The sequence below is a fragment of the Caretta caretta genome, chromosome 2 (genome assembly GCF_965140235.1).
Source record: "Caretta caretta isolate rCarCar2 chromosome 2, rCarCar1.hap1, whole genome shotgun sequence".
Classification (NCBI taxonomy): Eukaryota; Metazoa; Chordata; order Testudines; family Cheloniidae; genus Caretta; species Caretta caretta.
Genome location: NC_134207.1, coordinates 189,974,212 through 189,993,962, shown reverse-complemented (window position 1 = coordinate 189,993,962; position 19,751 = coordinate 189,974,212). Strand labels below are relative to the sequence as shown.

The 19,751-nt window shown below is 42.1% G+C and overlaps 2 protein-coding genes across 11 annotated transcripts in view; one reads left to right on the top strand and one right to left on the bottom strand.

The window, feature by feature from the left end:
- LOC125631720 (FYVE and coiled-coil domain-containing protein 1) overlaps window positions 1–8,091 on the top strand; it is an 85,771-nt gene extending 77,680 nt beyond the window's left edge. For all 7 annotated transcript variants that reach the window (XM_048838819.2, XM_048838821.2, XM_048838817.2 and 4 more), the window contains 2 exons: window positions 2,325–2,434; window positions 3,589–8,091. In XM_048838819.2, the coding sequence (XP_048694776.1) occupies window positions 2,325–2,434; window positions 3,589–3,664 (186 nt within the window). In that variant the 3' untranslated portion in view covers window positions 3,665–8,091. The remainder of the gene's footprint in view (window positions 1–2,324; window positions 2,435–3,588) is intronic.
- A 4,933-nt stretch (window positions 8,092–13,024) lies between these two features.
- Window positions 13,025–18,913, bottom strand: LOC125631024 (C-C chemokine receptor type 9-like). Of its 4 annotated transcripts, none has more exons than XM_075125685.1 (3): window positions 18,559–18,913; window positions 15,868–16,098; window positions 13,025–15,148 (listed from the first exon to the last, which is right to left on the bottom strand). In XM_075125685.1, the coding sequence occupies exons 2-3, from the start codon at window positions 15,883–15,885 to the stop codon at window positions 13,937–13,939; spliced, it is 1,230 nt and encodes a 409-aa protein (XP_074981786.1). In that variant the 5' UTR covers window positions 15,886–16,098; window positions 18,559–18,913; the 3' UTR covers window positions 13,025–13,936. The 4 variants fall into 4 exon arrangements, with proteins under 4 accessions (XP_074981786.1, XP_074981788.1, XP_074981785.1 ...); XM_075125687.1 differs by having other exon boundaries at window positions 13,025–15,814; window positions 15,973–16,098; XM_075125684.1 differs by having other exon boundaries at window positions 15,868–15,928.
- Window positions 18,914–19,751: the final 838 nt, after the last annotated feature.

The window sequence follows — 19,751 nt, the reverse complement described above, 5'->3', positions numbered from 1 at the left end:
CATGTTCCTTGTCCAAAGTCCATTGCACTGTTCCGGTGGGAAGAAGTACACCTTTAATTATTTAACGTTGCCTGGGGAAATAGGGTGACATTGCACTGACTGGCACTTTAGCTTCTGGTGTTTGTATTTAAAGTTAAATCACTGTCACTAAGCTAAACAATCAGCTCCTTCAGCTCCAACCTGCAAAATCTGTGTAGTGTTTAGTTTTTTTCCTTACATCTAATGCAAAAGATAAATATTATTTGTAAATAGCATAAGGCTCAATCCGGCAGGGCTCTTAAACACAGGCCATCTGTTGAAAGATGAAGTAGTCAATGGGGCTACTCACAGATTTAAAATTAAGCGCGTGCTTCAGTGCTTTGCTGGATACGACCCAAAATACTCAACCTTTTGCAGGATCAGTGCAGGAAGCCCCACACTACATTTCTGATTCACACTGCGTGTGTCTTTTATAGGAAAAAAGGGGCTGTGTTAACCCTTGTTAAGCTAACTTATGTTAACTAACCTGTGTTAAAATTGTAGTGAAAACAAAGCAGTTGTAGTTTTAACCCTTGTTACTGGGGAGACCTAAGGTTTCCCATGACCAGCTAACACTGATTAAGACCATGTCTTTACGTACAGCACTGCAGCAGCAGTGTATTACCAGTTCCCTGAGACAGCCAGTGAAGCTTGTTTTTCTCTTAAGTTTATTTGGATCATTCTTCTTGTTTAATACATAGCTGGGGATAAGGATACGTCAGCAGTGGAAAAAATGTAGGCCCCGTTCAGCTTAATACTGAAGCACATGCTTAATGTCATCGAAGGTCCACTGAAGTTAAACGTGTCCTTAAGTGCGTTTCTGAATGGGCCCATAAAGCTTGTTACCGGATGTTAATCCCACCAACTGTGAAGTAAGAAATCTACAGGTTGAAACAATCCATTTTGCTTGTACGTGAAATGCTCTCTCACCAAGTTACCAGAATTTTTTCAAATCAGTTATCGGTACAAGTCCATTTTCCATTACACGATGAGAGGGATAAATGGAATATCTCAGCAGTTTCCTGCTTGGAAAGTTAAAGTTCTCCTGATGATTGATTGAAGCACGACAGTACAGTTTGAGATATTAGGCTTCCCATAGTATCACCTACAGAAATGTTCTCCCTTTTCAATAGCATGGCAACCACCAGCAAAAGACTCAGAAACGCGAACTTTTCTTAGGAAAACCTTCCATTTCAAATATATTTTGATGGGGGATTTGTGGCTTTGTTTTTTTAATGCAGTATGTTTCACTGAGCAAAAACAATGGGCATTTTTTGGATAAAATACGAATAAAACATTCAGTTGGTGCTGCATTAAACGTGCAGTAATTTAAAAGGCCAAATTAAACTAGACACCATTGGAACTAATTTAGTACCCCCCCCCCCCGCAGTGTTGGTTTCACAAGTCCACACATGACAGCTTTGAACTGAGTAGAGGGAGGTCAGGTCAGATCAGGCGTAGCTGTGGCTTGGTTCGTGGGAACAAATGTCTCACCCCTTTCCACAGATGTCATGGGCCTGTTTCTCCTCTCTGACCAGTGCAGATCGGGAGCGTGGAAGTCAAGCGACTATACTGGTGTAAACCTGTTGTATGGGAGAGAAGAATCAGGCCACAGCTTTTTATGTGGCTTGACTGTTCTTTTTATAAGTTTTGTCTTTAATTATAGAAATATTAATGAGTAGCACTTATGTATCTTTGAAGTGTTTTTATACATATTAAATATTCAATGAAAGCTTATAACCAAGGGTATGTCTACACTGCGCACTCTTTACAGCGGTGTGTAGAGAGCATACACTGCATGCCCCCTAGCCCAGGTATAAATAGTAGTATAGATTTTGATGAACTACTTAGGTGAGTAGAGTACGGACATGACAGAACGTTAGGGTGTATACCCTACCCGGCTCTCTACACTCCCCTGTCTACCTGGCTATTTTTAGCAGTGAGATGTCCCGCTGCCTCCCCAGCTGCCAGATCCTTTCACGGCTGTATGTACACTTCAGCATGGACACAGCCTGCTTTTCACCACAGTGTGTAGCTACACGTTCCTTACACACCACCACCATCACTGGTGTGCATTGTAGATCTACTCCACATGTAGATGTCAGAAGAAGGTTGTCACAGGGAGACAGTTTAAATATGACCTGACATTCACTCGCAAGAATAGATAATGCAAACCAAGAGAAATACATACACACAAGGAGGCCCTCTTGTTGCCCCCAGGAAGGTATAAGTCTAAATATCTCTTCCAAACCTAGAGTAAAGGTAGAGCTTTGAAACAAAGTTCTGTTTTGATTTTTCAATTCCAGGTACTTATTCCTATGACCCGCTGCAACTCTCATAAGGAAACTATCAGAGGGCAGGTGAAAGCGAGAAACTGTGGTATCTACATACTGATATTTGACAACACCTTCTCTAGGTAGGTAGAGTCTGAGTGTAGAGATTGAAATAAGCAGTGTTTCATCATGAATCCCATGCACTGCTACAAACTAGGGACCAAATGGCTAGGCAGCAGTTCTGCAGAAAAGGATCTAGGGGTTACAGTGGATGAGAAGCTGGATATGAGTCAACAGTGTGCCCTTGTTGCCAAGAAGGCTAACGGCATTTTGGGCTGTATGAGTAGGGGCATTGCCAGCAGATCGAGGGATGTGATCGTTCCCCTCTATTCGACATTGGTGAGGCCTCATCTGGAGTACTGTGTCCAGTTTTGGGCCCGAAACTACAAGAAGGATGTAGAAAAATTGGAAAGGGCAACAAAAATGATTAGGAGACTGGAACACATGACTTATGAGGAGAGGCTGAGGGAACTGGGATTGTTTAGTCTGCAGAAGAGAAGAATAAGGGGGATTTGATAGCTGCTTTCAACTACCTGAAAGGGGGTTCCAAAGACGATGGATCTAGACTGTTCTCAGTGGTAGCTGATGACAGAACAAGGAGTAATGGTCTCAAGTTGCAGTGGGGGAGGTTTAGGTTGAATATTAGGAAAAACGTTTTCACTGGGAGGGTGGTGAAGCACTGGTATGGGTTACCTAGGGAGGTGGTGGAATCTCTTTCCTTTGAGGTTTTTAAGGTCAGGCTTGACAAAGCCGTGGTTGGGATGATTTAGTTGGGGATTGGTCCTGCTTTGAGCAGGGGGTTGGACTAGATGACCTCCTGAGGTCCCTTCCAACCCTGATATTCTATTCTATTCTATTCTCTACTTGTAGACTTTAATAGACTGGCTAGTAAAAAAGAGGTCAAAAATTGGTTCAGTGGCCTGAGTTTCAGATTTTATTAAAGATAGTTTCCTGTGATTCTGTAACAATTTTCCATCCTTTGATGCTCTTGATCTCTGAGACAGTAAACAACAGAAACTTACTACATGATTATTTACAACCAGTTCAGAGTCAGGATTGTCTTCTTGTAGTTAATCCTCCTACTGCATCCAATCCTGCATCCAATCCTAACTCACACAAAACTTCTTGAAGTCCAATAGATGTTTTGCCTGAGTAGGGACTGCAGGGTTTGACCAGCTATTATGATCTTAGTTTTACTTGAGTTAGACTAACATGATCTTCTGTTTGTTTTGTACAGGTTTATCTCAAAAAAAGTATTTTATCACTTCACTGTTGAACACCCTGTGATCTACGATGGAAGTGATTTTCCATAGCCTTGAATATATGGTGTCCTTTTTAAATTATATTTTTAAGAAACACTATTATTTATATGTATGTAAGCACTAAAAATATCATTGTTTTTACACCTCCTTAAGCTATGCAGTAGTCACAAAACAAAGCACTTACAATGTGTTTACACAAAAGAAAGAAACCCTTCACAGGAACACTAATGGTTCAGTACTGTGTAGAGATTGCTCAAAGCCATGTTGTTAGGTAGAATTGGTCAAAAAAAATTTCTTCAACATTTTTTTCAACGAAAATTTGGTTTTTGACATTTTTGTAAAGAAAAATTAGTTGGTTGAAAACTGGAAAATATTATTTTGTTGAAAAGCTTATATTTTTTCTTGGAAATTTTTTATAAAAATAAAAATAAAAAATTGAAATTTTCAGTTGGGGAAAAAACATTTTCTGACCAGCTCAAAATGATAAAAAACTATAAAAAATGCAACTATGCAATACGCTAGACGTTACAGATAGGTATCATTAAAGGATTGTTCTTACCTTTTTTCAGACTTGTAAGCAACAAATAATACTTTTTAGATATTCAGTTTTGGTTTAAAATGTCTAACAGGGTTTTAAAAAACGCTCTGACATTTAATGTCCGTTACAAAAAAAGAAAAAAAAGCTGCAACAGTTGTAAAATGAAGGATTATTTCTTCCACACTTGACCGCCCTTCTCTGTAAGTAGACCCACTGAAAACAATGGGAGCTCTTGCAGAGTTAGGTTTCTCTCAAAGCAACTTACCGTGTCACAATCTGGTGTATAACTGGCAGAAAAATCCAGAAGTTCTAATGTGTGACACTAAAGAAAGGGAAAGGGCCATGTTCCTTTTTTCTGAGTTGGGTCTTTTAAACCACAGCGATCACACAAAAATAAAAACTCGAAGGATACAAATGACGAGAGTGATTCCTTTCTATAGACTGAGTGGAAGGTCGCAATTGGTGAGCGTCATTAGGTTTGATCCAGTCTGGATAAGTCCACCCAAAACTGGATGCATATCCAAACCTACTGAGGTCCTCGTCCTTCTCCCCTATGCTCCTATCCTTCTCTCTCCTGGTACCAACCCAGTCAGGTCACTTTCCTTTGCCCTTCCTTTCTCTGCTGGGCCCAAGGTGGCTCCTTTATTAAAATCTTATGCACTTGTGGGCCAGGCTGGTTAAAAGTTTTCAGTCAAAATTGGTTTTGGTGGAAAATTGGGCTTTTTTATTTTAAATAAAAAGCTGCATAGATTTAAAATTTAAGGGGTTATTTGTGGTTTTGAGTTTGTTTGATTTTTTTACAAAAACTGGAAAAACAAAAGATTTTGGGGTGTCAATTGAAAAGTTCTTAGGTTATAAACAAAAAGTTGAATTTATTTGTGGGGGTGGACATTTTCCAACCAGATCTCCTCATGAGTGACACAAATCTCAGAATGGACTGGATATCCCTCACTCAAATAGCCTGGGAGTGTGAGACCATGACAGATTTCAATGCAGCAATTGATGGAAGCCCAGCAGAGCCTGCCAGGAATTTGACAGCTCCCTGATGGGAATAGCAGCTGATGTAGGGGGCCCTGTGAGAAGTTAAAAGAGAGAAAAGAAACCTGGGGGTGGGAACAGAAAACAGTGGGAATCCAGGGCCCAAAGTACAGCTGAAGGCCGCCAATCCCTATTGCTGAGGTCATTATTGCTATTGTAAACGGCAATGAAAGGGGATGGATGTTGTTTACGGGTGATGCACTTTTTAATTGGTCTATACAGGGTATTTCTAGACCATAAATGCCCTCGCTATGGCCCCAATCCAAAGCCCACTGAAATAAATTTTAATTTTAATTGATTTCAACAGGCTATGGATTGGGCCCTATGTTAACCTGCCAGGACCCTGACTCCTCTCAAGACATGCCATTTAGTTGACAATCCAGTTAGTCTTTCTTATTATATTAGTACTACTTGTAAAGTGCCGTGGGAAGATGCAGGGTCCTTTTCTTGTTAGAAACAGAGAGGTCAGAGACCCTCACAACTGAGCTCTATACTGCTGAAAATACGATTAAATTAAAAAGATTCTAATCAACATGGAATTGAGATTAAAGTGAGTAGCACATAAGCAATAAACAAATTATGCACTGGCAATTTCATTATTTACCAGCATATTATTTTAGTGCTTTGGTTATGTTTTATTCTTATTTAGGCAATGAGAGTTTATTTAATGTTTAAAAGTGGAATACTATGTACCATACACTATGCAATATAATGGATGTTTAACTGAAGTCCACTGCAATTTTCCTTAAACTTTTAGGTGTGATTTTAAAAGCATCTTGCTACTGTTTAGTTAGAATACTAATTTCACTAAGATATTTTTCTTAAAATGCCAAACATAAGTTAAAGGGACACTGTCAAGTGTTAGGCCAAACTGTGATTTATAATATGTTATGAATAATCTGAGAGAGGGTGGCCTCTGGATTTACTTTTTCTCTGTCTCTTTTTTAAAAATCTATCACTCTGTTGCAAAGATTTTTTTTTAAAAAAATACGCTGTTCATGTAGGGCCCAGAGTAGCTTTGCTTCTGCAAAAAACAGTAGTGCAACCTCAAATATTCAAAAACATGAATTTGCCGCGCCACCCCAAAATCTAGAGATTTATAAGCCGATTGTGAGATTTTTTTAAATAATAAATGTTGGGCTTTTTATTTTACCTTTTTTGCTTTTGAGTCTTTAGGGTGCATTTGCATCACATTTTCACACTTTTCTCTGCAAGCATCAGGGTGTAGAAAGTTACTTATTGGAAAAAAGAACACTGAGATTCTCCTGCAACCCCATGACTCCAGCAGCTGGGGCTTAGTGAAAAACACTAAAAACTGTAAGTGTTGGCAACACTGAAAAACAGCATCCAGCATCAAAAGCACACGTTTATTATCAGAGCTGTGCTGATGTTGGTGAGTTATGTTATCAATAAAGCTGAGACATAAACGAGGTAAGACATGTAGCAGTTGTGCGACATCAGAAATGCAGGGGGGGAGGGGTTGCTTTTTTTTTTTAAAGTGTTTTCCAGTTGAAAAAATTGAAAAAAGGCAATATCCCAGAACTTCACCCTAGTGGGCTGTTATGCTGACTGGGGAGCAGCTGAGTATGCCCTGTGCTCTGGCCACACCCCGCACATCAAATGAGATGTGGGAGATGTGGCTAAGAGGGGATGGCAGCTCCACAACAGCCACCTGGGCAATCCCCAGCTGCTCCAGTTGGCTGGCTTTATAGCCCCTTTGATCTCTGGAGCGTTTCAGAGGCCAAAAAAAAAGGCTATTTTTAAGCCAATACGAGGGATTTACAAATAATGTATTTAGAAACAGGAGATTTATACTGTTAACGTTGGATGAAATATTCTTAATTAATTATTATGGTGTGGTTTAAACTGAACAGGAATCCATCCATGCAATCCAATAGACTGGAGTGTTTCTACATATCAAGCCAAGGTGCTGTGTGACAACCTGTTAACCTACCTGGTTTTCCATTTGAACATTAATAAATGGAGGCAAAGCAGCCCCGAATGGACAATACAGCAAACAAATAGTCCAGAAGGATGTTATAAGAACAGCCATCATTCAAGTGTCATAAGCCGCAATTCAACTTACGGACATGCTTAACTTTCAAGTTATTGGGATGGCTCGTCAACTTAAAGTGAAGCACACGCTCATGTGCTTTGCTGAAATTGGTCTTTTAAGAACTGACCATCAGCAGCCATGGAAATAAGACAAAAGATACATTTTAATCTGTAATGAAATTAAATTAAAAGTGAGTGGTACTTTTGTTACACAGAGGGTACACATTATAGCACAGCAGAAGCCAGTTACCTAACAACACAATGCCCATTACTGGGCTCAAGGATTTACACATATTTAGGTAGCGGTAACAGTGATGTGCAGTCAGGTGTGTTTGCTGGGAGTCAGAGGATGTGGCTAATGATTCTCTCCCATCAGAGTTTACTCTGCGTAGGGTAGAATTTAATTGTTTTTTGTCTTTTTGTTTTTTTCATTGCTTGACAGTGTTCCTTTACACTTCTATAAGTGTTACTGAAAATTGGTTCATGAAAACTTACTGACATGTATTGCATAAAAAGAGTTTACAGCTTTGTAAAATGATGAAGTTGTAAAGCTGCAATACATGACTTGACTTGGTTTTGTTTTAAAATTGAACTTGCACTATAGTTTTAATAATGCTCAATGAAATTTACTATAATTTCTTCAGAAATATCTTTTGGTCATAACTGCCAAAGAATTGCACAATGGATTTGCACCAAGTTCAACTTAACTTTCACAGAGGAATAAAGCTTTTTTGAATATTGACGTCTGTACATTTATGGGGATGTAGACGGCTTTGTACTGGAATATTTCTTGATGCTTTTTATTTTTACTCAGGAATTCAATAAATAAAATTCTGTATCATTTAGAGTGAGCATCCTTGGTTTTTTCTTGAAAATGAGAAATTGAAATACTGCACAATCAGGTTTTAAGCAAGAAAAAAATTAAGAAAAATCTTGAGGCTTGCCTTGTATCATGCCAATAAAGTAATCGGGTGAAATTCACACCTCTGCAAATGCTTACATGATGCATAGACTTTGTTCTGGTTCTTTGCACAGAGGTGAATTTAACCCATAATGAGATGCATTGAATTCAGATTATATACAGTAAGGACCCAGAAGTCAAATTTCTAGTGAGCAAATTGTTACTGGGAGGAGGAGGGGGGAATGTCTGTTCTTTGCTAGATCAATGAGAAGACTTAATGCCCCGTGGGCCATAATCAGCATTCATCGACACCTGGACAAACTGAGTCAATGGAAAACACATAGGTGTAATCAAGGTCAGAATTTGGCCCATTGGGCCAAGTTCCTCTCTGGTATTTCTCCATTGATTTAAGTATTCTAACCCAATTTTTTTAATTTACCTTTTGTGTTTGGCGGTCAGAAGTAAGAGAAAATTGATATTGGCCAAGATTTTGAAACATGGGTGCCTAAAGTTAGCCTCTTAGGGTAAGTCTGTGGAAAGGAGTCTCCGAGCCCGGGTTGACAGACTTGGGCTTACAAGGCTTATGCCACCCTGCTAATAATAGCTATGTAAACATGGCAGTTTGGTCTGAAGCTCGATTCTGAAGGCCACAACTTCAAAGTGCTGCTACACAGCTATTTGTAGGGTGAGCCCAAGACTGTCGACCCAGGCTTAGAGGCTCGCTGCTGGTGGCTGTGTAGCTGTACCCTGAAATGCATGTTTAAGCACTGATATTAAGTGACTTGATTTTCAAAATCGCTGAGCACCCAGGAGCTTCCACAGATGCTTTTGAAAATCAGGCCACACGTGTAGGTGCCCATATATGGAAGTAGGAACCTAACTTTAGGCACCCACATTTGAAAATTTTGGCTTTATCCTACAATGAAATAATGGAGGGGATCACTATGGAACATGGGGGTGGGGGGTGAGTGCGTGAGAAGGAACAACATCACCACAGATAGCAATGCATCACTGAAGAATCATACATGGGATGAAACACAACTGGGGCGCTCCTCAGAGATTTTCCCACTTCCTCAAAGGAGTCTTGTCAGACTGGTGTAACAGGTGAGTGAGCCAGCAAACCTGGCTGTGACAGGTGAGTCTGTGCCAAATTAGGTCACGTATTTGTTTAATTTTTGTCTGTGCTGTGTAAGACCTTATGAATTGAGCACGTGCTAAAACTACACAGGATGGGGGTGCAGGGTGAAGCCCGTGGGAGAAGCAAACAGTCATGATGCAGAGAGCTGAAATTACACCACCAAGCGTATACGATATTGGCCAAATTCTGCCCTCGTGTGCACTCAACTCATTGGGCCCCCTGTAAATGGTGCTGCATTTGGCCCATCAGTGGAAACGTTTCTTTCTGTAACACCAATTTTTAAGTAGCTCAGAGCCTACAGGTTTTTTAAATTATTCTCTCTCTTTCCTATTGTCTCCTCAAAATTCTGTGCACAAAAGCCTACTCAGAGTTATGTCCTGCTCTGTTACACTAGTGCAAATCCAGCAAAGTTACATCAGCTTTCTTTTGCTGTAACAGAGCAAAAACTAGCTCATAGTTCTTACCAGTCTTTATTCAGGCAAAAGTCCCAGTGAAATCAATTAAGAATTTGGGCTGACTAAGACCTGGAGATACGGCACAGTTATTATACAATGTGCTGGACAGGTTCCAAATGGGGCAGTTTTTCTAAGCCTTTCTGTCCAAATTATGCCAAGGTCCCATAGCCTGCAATCTAATTGTTCTATTTCTGTATAACACATTAGACTGTCGTTGCTTTAAAAACCTTCGGATGACAATACAAGGAGATCCAAGAAATGACTCATAGGCAAAGTAGCATGACCGGGTCGCAACCTTTCTGTATGAGAAAATACAGATTAGGTTTCAGAACACTCAAAAGCTTCATGTGTCAATTAACCCAGGAACATCGTTCACCAGATACCACACAGAAAAGAAGCCATTATTTCTATAAAGGAGACTTGAGACTTCAAAGGGCTGACAAAAAAGTAATACTGAAAGTGACATGCAACCAGGTGGGGGTATTTTGAAGTGCAGTCTTTCACTTTTTCCCCACACTGGGGGATATGTGAAGAACAGTGGTGAAGAACTAATCCGTGCCTCATGGGTAATTATCTACATAGTTTGCTCTGCTGGTGTAGATTTTTCGATTGGCAGATGCTAATGTGGTTTTCTTGCTGTTTGGGAAGCCGGTGCACTGTCTATCATACGTGAAGATTCCACTGCTTTAGCCAAAGCCTGAACTCACTGTGGTTCTCACAGCTGCGCTAAAAAGGCAGTGAAAGCAGCACTGTGCTCACAAGGTGAGTCCTAGGAGCTGCTGGCTGGAGCTGGAACTCGTGTCAGAGAAGGCCATTTGTCCTGGACATCAAGTCAGCGCCTAAGGTTTGCTCATTTACTGTTCAGGGCTAAGGATTAAGAAGGCAGCTTGCAGGGGAAGTAAAACTTTAACTAGAATTTAATTAGCAGAAAAACAATGCTATGTTTATGGCTCATTTCCGTCCCTGCCTTGAGATAAGTGAGGCTCCAAAGGGGCTCTAAGTAACACCTGTTCTAAATGTTTGTGCGCGTTTAAAATACTCTAATTATCTAGGGGTTTTTTTACCAGGATAATTCTATTGTATAGAACAACTTTAATATACAAAGCCTCACAAAGAGCTGTGGGGTTCATAAATGTGTCCATTGGTTTTATTCTATGCCCCAGTGCAGCGAGCATCTCTCAAACAGACACGAACTCGGGATTTATTTTCCATAACATGCTTTGCTCTCTCGTGTACTAAAAGTAATCAGTCTATCATGTTCTTTTCATGCTGTTTCGCGTTGTGTTGAAGCGCCATCCGGCAAAGCGCTGAGCACTCCTGCATGGTGCTGAGCACAATCAACTGTAGCCTGTGATAGCTGAGGGCACTCAGAATGTCCTAGGAATGCTCCACGCCTTGTAAGGCCAAACTCTCAATAGGTTAATAAATCCTACATCATTTCAATAAACAGCAGTTTTGTTGCTTCTACTTGCAATTTGGGGCTTTGTCACCAAAGTCTTCTTTGCATAAGCCCTATCTTAGCTCTTTCTTTGGGACTTTTCCTTACCATTTACTTTAAAGAGTTATCTTTCCTTTTTTGTACCATGTTTTCCTCAGCATTCTTGAAACTTGCAATCTCAAAACTGCCTGTGTATGTCCGTTTGCCCACACGTGTGCCAGTCAGGTCATTGTGTGTCTAGCTGCCTTCTTTGTGCACAACGATTTAGGCTTTGTACGTGCCGATGGGTCAGTGTGAAAATTGTGCTCAGAATGGAGGCTAGCTGGGAATATGATCCTTAATTCCAATGCCCTGTGTGCCTGTTGCACTCGTCCTGGAGCCATGATAACACTGAAAGAGCTCCTTCCATGAGTGCTTACCGAAACGAAAATGGCCACCAAGAGACGTACAGTCCAGTGCATATTAGGGAGCAGAAGAGAGCAGACAGCAAAGCTGTGTACCACTTATGCGCAGATCTTGTCAATCAGAAGGATGGTCTTGTGTTTATGGCACCGAAAAGCGAGACAGGAGACCCTGAGCTGGATTCCGTTTCTGACTCTGCCGCAGTCTCCCTGTGCACTTGGAATATTGAGAGGCTAAATTCATTCATGCCTGTGAGATGCTTTTGACACCCCTGAGCAGCAGATGCTATAGATGCGCAGGACATTATAATTGCATAATGTGTGAGACTGGCCCATCTCCAGTCTCTCTAAACTGTTCCCGCACCTTAGGTTCCACTCCTTCCCTCTCTCTGCCTTACAGGCCTCAGGCTGGATGCACTTTCTGAACCAGTTTATTATGCTCACCGTGGTTCATTCAGGCATCCGTTTGTTCGTTACGTCCAGTTTTACCAGATGGTAAAAGGCAAATCCCATATTGCTAGAAAATTACAAATATGACCCTCTAAAAATTGTGCTGTACGATACAATGTTTATTTATGTGTATATATAGTGCAAGTGTCTAACATCAAAGCATTATGGTACAAACAGTGCACATAGTTTCACCCTAAAATCAAAGACCTACCAAAAAAGAATCTAAATCAACTCAGTTCCACCAGCAAGAAACCATCATATGTCCACTATTCTAGCAATGTAGCAGCTTTGGAAGCAGAACAAAATTAAATCTGCCTTCACTGAGGTTACACTTACAAATCAGAAACTGAATAAAAAAGCATCAGGGGAGTCAAATTCAGTTCTCATTCACGCTGGTGTAAATCTGGAGTAACTCTAGTGAAGGAGCCAGAGTTGCTCTGAATTTAAAATGATGTCACTGAATGCAGAAATTTACCCTAGGTGATTCTGGGGCTGATCCTGAGAAATGTTGCGACTCTCACTAAAAACAGCTTTCACCTCAGGTTGCCAGGTGTCCAGTTTTTGCCCGGAACACCCAGTCAAAAAGGGGCCCTGGCGGCTCCAGTCAGCACCGCTGATCAGGCCATTATATGTCCGGTCAGTGGTGCAGCAGGGCTAAGGCTGGTTCCTGGCCTGCTGTGGCTCCCTGCAGCACCTGGAAGCAGCGGCACGTCCCCCATGAAGCACCTAGGCATAGGGCCAGCCAGGGGGCTCTACGCACTGCCCCTGTCCCAAGCGCCGGCTCCGCAGCTCCCATTGGCTGGGAACCGCAGCCAATGGGAGCTGCAGGGGTGGCGCCTGAAGATAGGGCTGTGTGCAGAGCTACCTGGCCACGCCTCCATTTAGGAGCCGGAGTGGGAATATGCTGCCGCTTCCAGGAATCATCTAAAGTAAGCCCCGCCCGGTGCCGGCACTCCTGACCCCCCTCCCATGACCATGCCCCAGCCCTGATCCCCCTCCCATCCTCCAAACCCCTCAGCCACAGCCCGGAGCCCCATCCTACACCCTAAACTCCTCACCACCCAGCCCACCATAGAGTCTGTACTCCCAGACAGAGCCCTCACAACCGCCCCTGAGCCAGCCCGGTAAAAATGAGTGAGTGAGGGTGGGGAGAGCAAGCGACAGAGGGAGGGGAAGGGGATGGGGATGGAGTGAGCGGTGGGCGGGGCAGGGAGCAGGGCAAGGTTGTTTGGTTTTGTGCAAGTAGAAACTTGGCAACCCTACTTTCACCTGTTACAGAAAAGGGACTTTGAAAAGCTGTCAGTGACATGACCGTAACAATCTGTAGCATTTTTCATTTATGAAGCATTATACAAACATCAACCAATTAAGGCCTGATCCTGACAGGTACTGAGCACCTGCAACTCCCATTGAAAACAGTACTGGCCTGACTCCTCCCCTGGCTTTAGTCAGTCGGCATGGATCGGAATGGGGCAGTGTGAAGCAGCCACCAAGTCTTAGCTATGTCCATGGCTACAGTAACTGAGCTCCATGACCACAGGTGATCATTCCCTTAAATCCCTTGCTGCTTCAGATTGTTCATTGCCACAGCTGGGTTGGATATTTACAGTTGTAACAAGATTTGTTTTTAAAATCCCCTATCCTTTGACAGTTCTGCTTCCAGATAGCATTATACTATTTCTCTGGCTCTTTTTAATGGTTTCACTTTCAGCCAGAAGTGTAGGGCTCGATCTTTGAAGGTGTTCAGCACTCCAGGGGAAGGTGCGGAGCACCCTCAACTCCTGCTGACTTCAGCAGAAGTTGAGACTGCTCAATACTTTGAAGGATCATTGGATCAAGCCCCTGATGAAGATCCTAATTCACTTTGTTGAGCAGGATCTTTCTTTTTCTTTCACAGGGTAAGGATCACTTACAGAGCACTGAATTCAGTACTCCTTCCTCTAGCCAGACTCCCATTAACTTCAAAAGTAGCTTGGCAAAAGTTGGGTGTGAGTGAGGAATATTGGTGCATACTCAAAATGAGAGAGCTCCTGATTTTTGATGGCCCCAGCAATCCAGACCATTTTGAGCTCCCTTCTTGGCTATCATATATGAAAGAGCTCTGTTCTCGGCTCTTACCAGTGCGGTGAATTGCATCCTCCAGAATTTTAAAGAGGGCTTTACGGAATCTCTCCCCAGCAAACACATAGAGGAAGGGGTTCAGGCAGCTGTGAAGGAAGGCGATGCTCTGAGTTATCTGGAATCCCAGGTCAATGTTGTCAGAGGTTTTGCAGTCATATATGACCATGGTGTAGGTGTCAATGGTTTTGACCAGCAAAATGCTGTTGTAGGGCAACTGGGAGAGGAGGAAAGCTATGATAATCATGATGATGATCTTTAATGATTTGTGCTTTGGGGATCTTTTCGCTTGAAGAAGGGTATGAATTATAAAAGCATAACAAGTAACCATGACAAAGAGAGGAAGGAGGAATCCTATTGTGATTTTCAAAGCTAGGATAGTAACTTTGATGGTTCGGGTAACTGTGGTAGGGTATACCATCTTGCAAGTAGTTGTATCACTAACTTGCTTAGATTCACTGTATATTATTTCTGGGATGCATAAGCCTATTGCAGTCAGCCAAACACCAAAGCAAACTAGTTTACTGCGCAGAAGCCTTTTTCGCTTAGAGTTCTTAGCTTTCATGGCCTGCACAATTGTAATGTACCTGTCAAAACTAATGCATGTCAGAAACAACATACAGCTGTAGAAGTTGATCTTGTACATGCTATTGACAATTTTACACATGAAATTCTTAAAGATCCAGCCATCTGAAGCTGCTTTTGCCCAGAAAGGGAGAGTGAGAAGGAGGAGCAGATCAGCAATGGCCAGGTGCAGCAGGTATCTGTCAGTGATGCTCTTTCTGTGTCTGTATTTCCAGTAGACGAGGATGACTAAGGCATTACCCATGGTGCCAATGGAGAAGACAATCCAGAAAAATGCTGGCAGGAAAGTTTGAGCAAACTGCCAGGCGTGACCTTTTTCACAAATGACGTCTGTGTGGTTAAATGGGTTGTTGTATTGCGGCAACACAGAACTAGAACCCGTAAAATAATCCAGGTTAGCCAAGTAGTTCTGGGTGGTCTGCAGGGGAACATCAGATTAATTACATGCTGACAAAATCATTGAATAAGAAACAATGAAGGTGGAATTTTGAATTATTTTTGCAATAACCTGGGCAAATTTTCCACCACCAGAAATTGGAAATTTCAAACCCTCCGTTGACTGTCGATCAGCGTAATGCCCAATAACCCAAATACATTTGAGTGCAGATAATGCACAGGTACAATCTATGCTCTTCTTGTGTGAATTTAGGCAAATCAATAAAGTTCTCTGCTTTTCATTCCCTAGGCGAGAACCACACAGCGGGAGGAAATTAACATAGCTGCCCATTTACATCAGCTGAGGATGTAAATGGGCAGCTCAGCTCCTCAGCTATAAACTACAGACAATAATACTTATCTCGCAAAGGTGTTTCAGGGTAAAGTGCTTTAAGATCCTCAGCTGGAAGATCCAACAGGGGAGCAAAGTACAGTTATATCCTCAGCTGAGCAGGCAAATTCACGTCCAGCATCTTTTGGCTAAACCATACTACAAGTTTGCGTGAGCCGAGTTGTTTGATATGGCAGGAGCATCCATGACTGAACAGATGTTTATTGCTAGTTTGGAGAGGACAACACAGTTCTAGAATATGTTCAGGGGAATGTGTTGCAGTGCCTTAGGGAATGATGGTATAGCCTCGGTCACAAACTGAAAGGGGGGAAGAGAGAGAGATTATTCGGCAGTAGTAGATTTATACTCACCATGCTCGTAAATGCCATCTGCAGTCAGATCTTTATTCAGTCTTGAAAACAACACTATGAACTTGAGAGGGAATAAGGTGGGTAAGTGACATGTAAAATACAGACCTTGAGACAGGACTGAGATGAGTGTAAAACCGAGGCATATTCACAGAAAGCCTTCTCGTATGAGCCTGCAGGCCAGATCCTACTCTCCTTCCTCACATGAGTTGTCCCTTTGAAATCCAGGGGGCTCTGTGGGTGGGTAAGATGAGCAGGATTTGACCCTGCAGTTTTCAGTTATATTTGCAGCTTCATTTTCATAACGCAAGTTTTCCAAAAACAAATCTCTCTAAATATGCTACGTCATTTACATTTGCTTTTAACAGCATACTGGCTGCAGCTTTTCAAGTGCTCTGTGCAGGTTAAACATTTTTAATGGCTAGGATTACTTCTGTTTCATTTTTAAGAAGCTGTACAGTCCCTGGGTTCACACTTTTCTTTAAAAACTGTTAAATAAAACTAACATAACTTTCCAAAAGCTCCTGGGAGTGAAAAACAATTGTCTCAAACTATGTGTCACAACTAACAAGGAAATCCACCTGTCTTCCTTAACAGCCTCTAGTTTAAAAAACACCTCCATTTTCTGCAATGACTAGTTATCTAATCTTTTTCGTTCCCTCTGGGAAATGTCTTTTTCTATAGGCCGTGATCTCTACTTGGGATTAGTTTCAATTTTAGTCATTGATGGCCAGGAACCATGTAAACCATGTAAAATCCAAGGGTGGACAGGAATGGGCTCAAGGAAACCTGTGATTTGCACCAATTAACTATCCTACATTCAAGCAGGGGTAAACTAAGGTAGTGCAAATCATGGCTTTCCTTGTCTACAGTTGACAATTGCACCAGTGCAGCTATGCGTCAATGAGTGAATCCCAAACACTGAGAAGACCTAGGGTTTTCCCCTTAAATACTATTAGCCAACTCATACAGTGACCATACACTCACTGGATCTCTACAACTAAATGTCTGGAGTTCAGTGAAAATCACTCAGGACATTCAGAGTGTCACTTGTTCCCACATCTTTGAAAATAGGTCACACTACAAACAGGTTTCAATGTGTAGCCGGAACTAACTCGTAAAACCGATGACCACAACAACAAAGTTACATTAAATAGTGCTTTTTCCAGGGGGAAGTGACCAACGTTCAAGTTCTAGTTTCCCATGAAACTAAAGAAAAAATTCTCTGTTTCTCATCTGTGCTGACTCATAAAATCTCTCCTGATCTTATTACTGGTGGGTGTTAATCTATCATCCAATCCCTCACTGTATTATCACTAGCTATGCTATTAATTTTTATTGAGATGACAATCTCATTCAGTGTGTGTGTGTTATCCTTAGGTCTAAAATCTTTTACTCTTGCCCTAAGCCCAAAAGTGAAGGTTTGAAGAAAATCTTCTAGGCCTTTTTGTTATTAGCCAAGGGTCAAAAAACAACACTTCTTTCATGCATTATTTGGATAATTTTTTTCACCCAACTCAAAATAATTTTGTTATAAAAGTACTAACTTTGGAACTGATCTGGCCACCTTTTGTCATCCTGGGAGGCTACTTATGTGAATATTTGTAACTTCCAAGTAAGGTTTGCAAAATGGAGTCTTTGCATGTATATCACTACAGGATATGAGCTTTGACAAGATTAGGTGAAAAAATAGATTAAAAAATAACAACATTTAAAGTAATGAAAATATATGCTCTAGTAATTTTAATCATATAGAGCAACAGAGGCATGCAGAATTATGTAGCTCCCTGGAGTTCTATGCATTGAAATACCTTCAGTAGATTACTTTTTATGATTCTATCTATGCCGTGGTGCATTTAGTTGAATTTGTGACCCCATGCTTAGTTGAGGCTCACATCCGTAGAGTCAGATTTCCTCTTTTTAAAAAAACAAAGAAGGAAATTAAATACCTAAAACTATATTAATGTCACAATGAAGATGGGAATTTTACAGTAGTAAGAGGAGGCAGATTGAAAGTCCCCATCTCCACAGAAATCATAAATTAGTCATACTAGACTGAAATGCTAAGGCATAAATATTAACGCCAGAGAGTGTCATATAAAAATAGTACATGTGAATGGGGTGCTATTTTACAGTTCTGAGATTCATCAGTTAATTGTAAATTCAGATAATTCCACCAGAGCCGATGGAGTTATCTGGATTTATGCTGGCGTAACTGAGGAGGAAAAAAGGTGTGCCAAAAAAATCCTTCCTTTGGTGTATGTAACATGTTAGCCACAGCGTTGCTCTCAAAGGGGGTGGGGGGAAAGTTATTGTTATTTCACGTAGCTTAATTTTAAATGTTCAGAGATATTTTAGATGTTGAAGATACTGACTCATTTTCCTACAGCAAACCCTGAGACGGCTCTTAGTATCGATTTCCAAAATGTTACTGTAAATCCTTTTGGGATGCACAGGGGTAGCTTGGCTGGCCTGACTGCAGCAGCCTTGGGCACCCCAGCAATTGCTTTTAACAGTAAATATTTTCAAGCAAAAAGTCGTTACAAAAGGGTGAGTTAAAAATTGAATGTACTGCTCGCCAAGAGAGGTGGTATGTGACAGAGACTCATCTCCACTGCAGCTGCATGTGGAAAATAATCAGAAAAATCTTAACCCTCATGCCAGGAAGAGGATGGGAGAGAACTGGGCACTTACCAGTGGCTGTAGCTCCTTATTGAGTCAGTCTGTCAGTCACTGCACTGGTGACCGTGTGCTCCTAGGACTTTAGCAACTCCTGGAAAGTGTTTGTCATTCAGTGCAGGTCTAGGAGGGCGTATGGCTCCAGGACTCTGGGTTGGGTGAATCTGCGGCTGCCTTTTTTTATCTGTGGCTTCAGTCGGTTGCAGCCGCATAAATGAGGCAAACCAACCCCTCTCCTCACCTGGAGTTTCAGTAAGCCACTCCCTGATGTTTTCTTCACAAAGGCTGTTCTTAGTCTTTCCCCTCCCCCCTCTTTGGGGTAAGTAGTTGGATCCCTGATGCCTGAATGTTTTTCTGCTTGTTAGCATCTGTTTGCTCATACAGCAGCTAATGCAGGGCAAACCAGAAACGCCCAGTGCCATGGCTGCCCCCTCCACAGGCAATGGTGAGAATAACAGAGCCTGAGGGAAGGGTGAGAACAAATGAGTTGCAGCCATAGTCCTGACCTCTCTACACTGGCCAGTTCATCTGGCTTGGAGTGCATGGGAGCACATCCTGCACCTGCTGTGGGAGGCCCTTTTTTGTCCTTCCACAGGGGCTCTGCTGTACAGAGTAAAGGCCAGGCAGGGAGGCTAGTCCAAGCTGTTACAATGTCTGCTTTCTTCCAGCCCACGTGACATGTGTGCTAGGGGTTGCCAAATTCTGGTGGATAGGCAGCAGTGTGATTTGCTGAGGGGAGGAGTGGAGCACAGACCCAACCCTCACCCCCTTACTGGGGCTCGGCTCAGGCGTTTCCTGACGCGGAGGTGGGCTGGTCTTTGGCTGCAATGGGCCTGGGCCACCAGTACCAACACAGCCCCAATGCCCAACCACGATTCTTCTCATCAGCAGAGAGGTGGGGCTAGGCAGGTCGACTGCATTGGTTCAGCATCTGGCAGGACAACTGGGGCCCCAGGAGACAGAACAATTCTTCCCTGTGGGTGTCATTTTTCTTGGCCTCGCTTTGTTAGCTAATCATCAATCCTAATACAGAGACCAATTAAGGCTCCCAGCTAAGCGGAGGTTCCACCGGTGCTAATTCATCTTTGATAGAGTTGTTGAGGCCCTGCCTGAAGTGGTGTTCCTGGGCAACCCCATTCCAGTGGGGATCTGCAGCCAGACATCAACATCCCACTGCATATTTGGCGACAGAACCGGGCTCCTGCCAG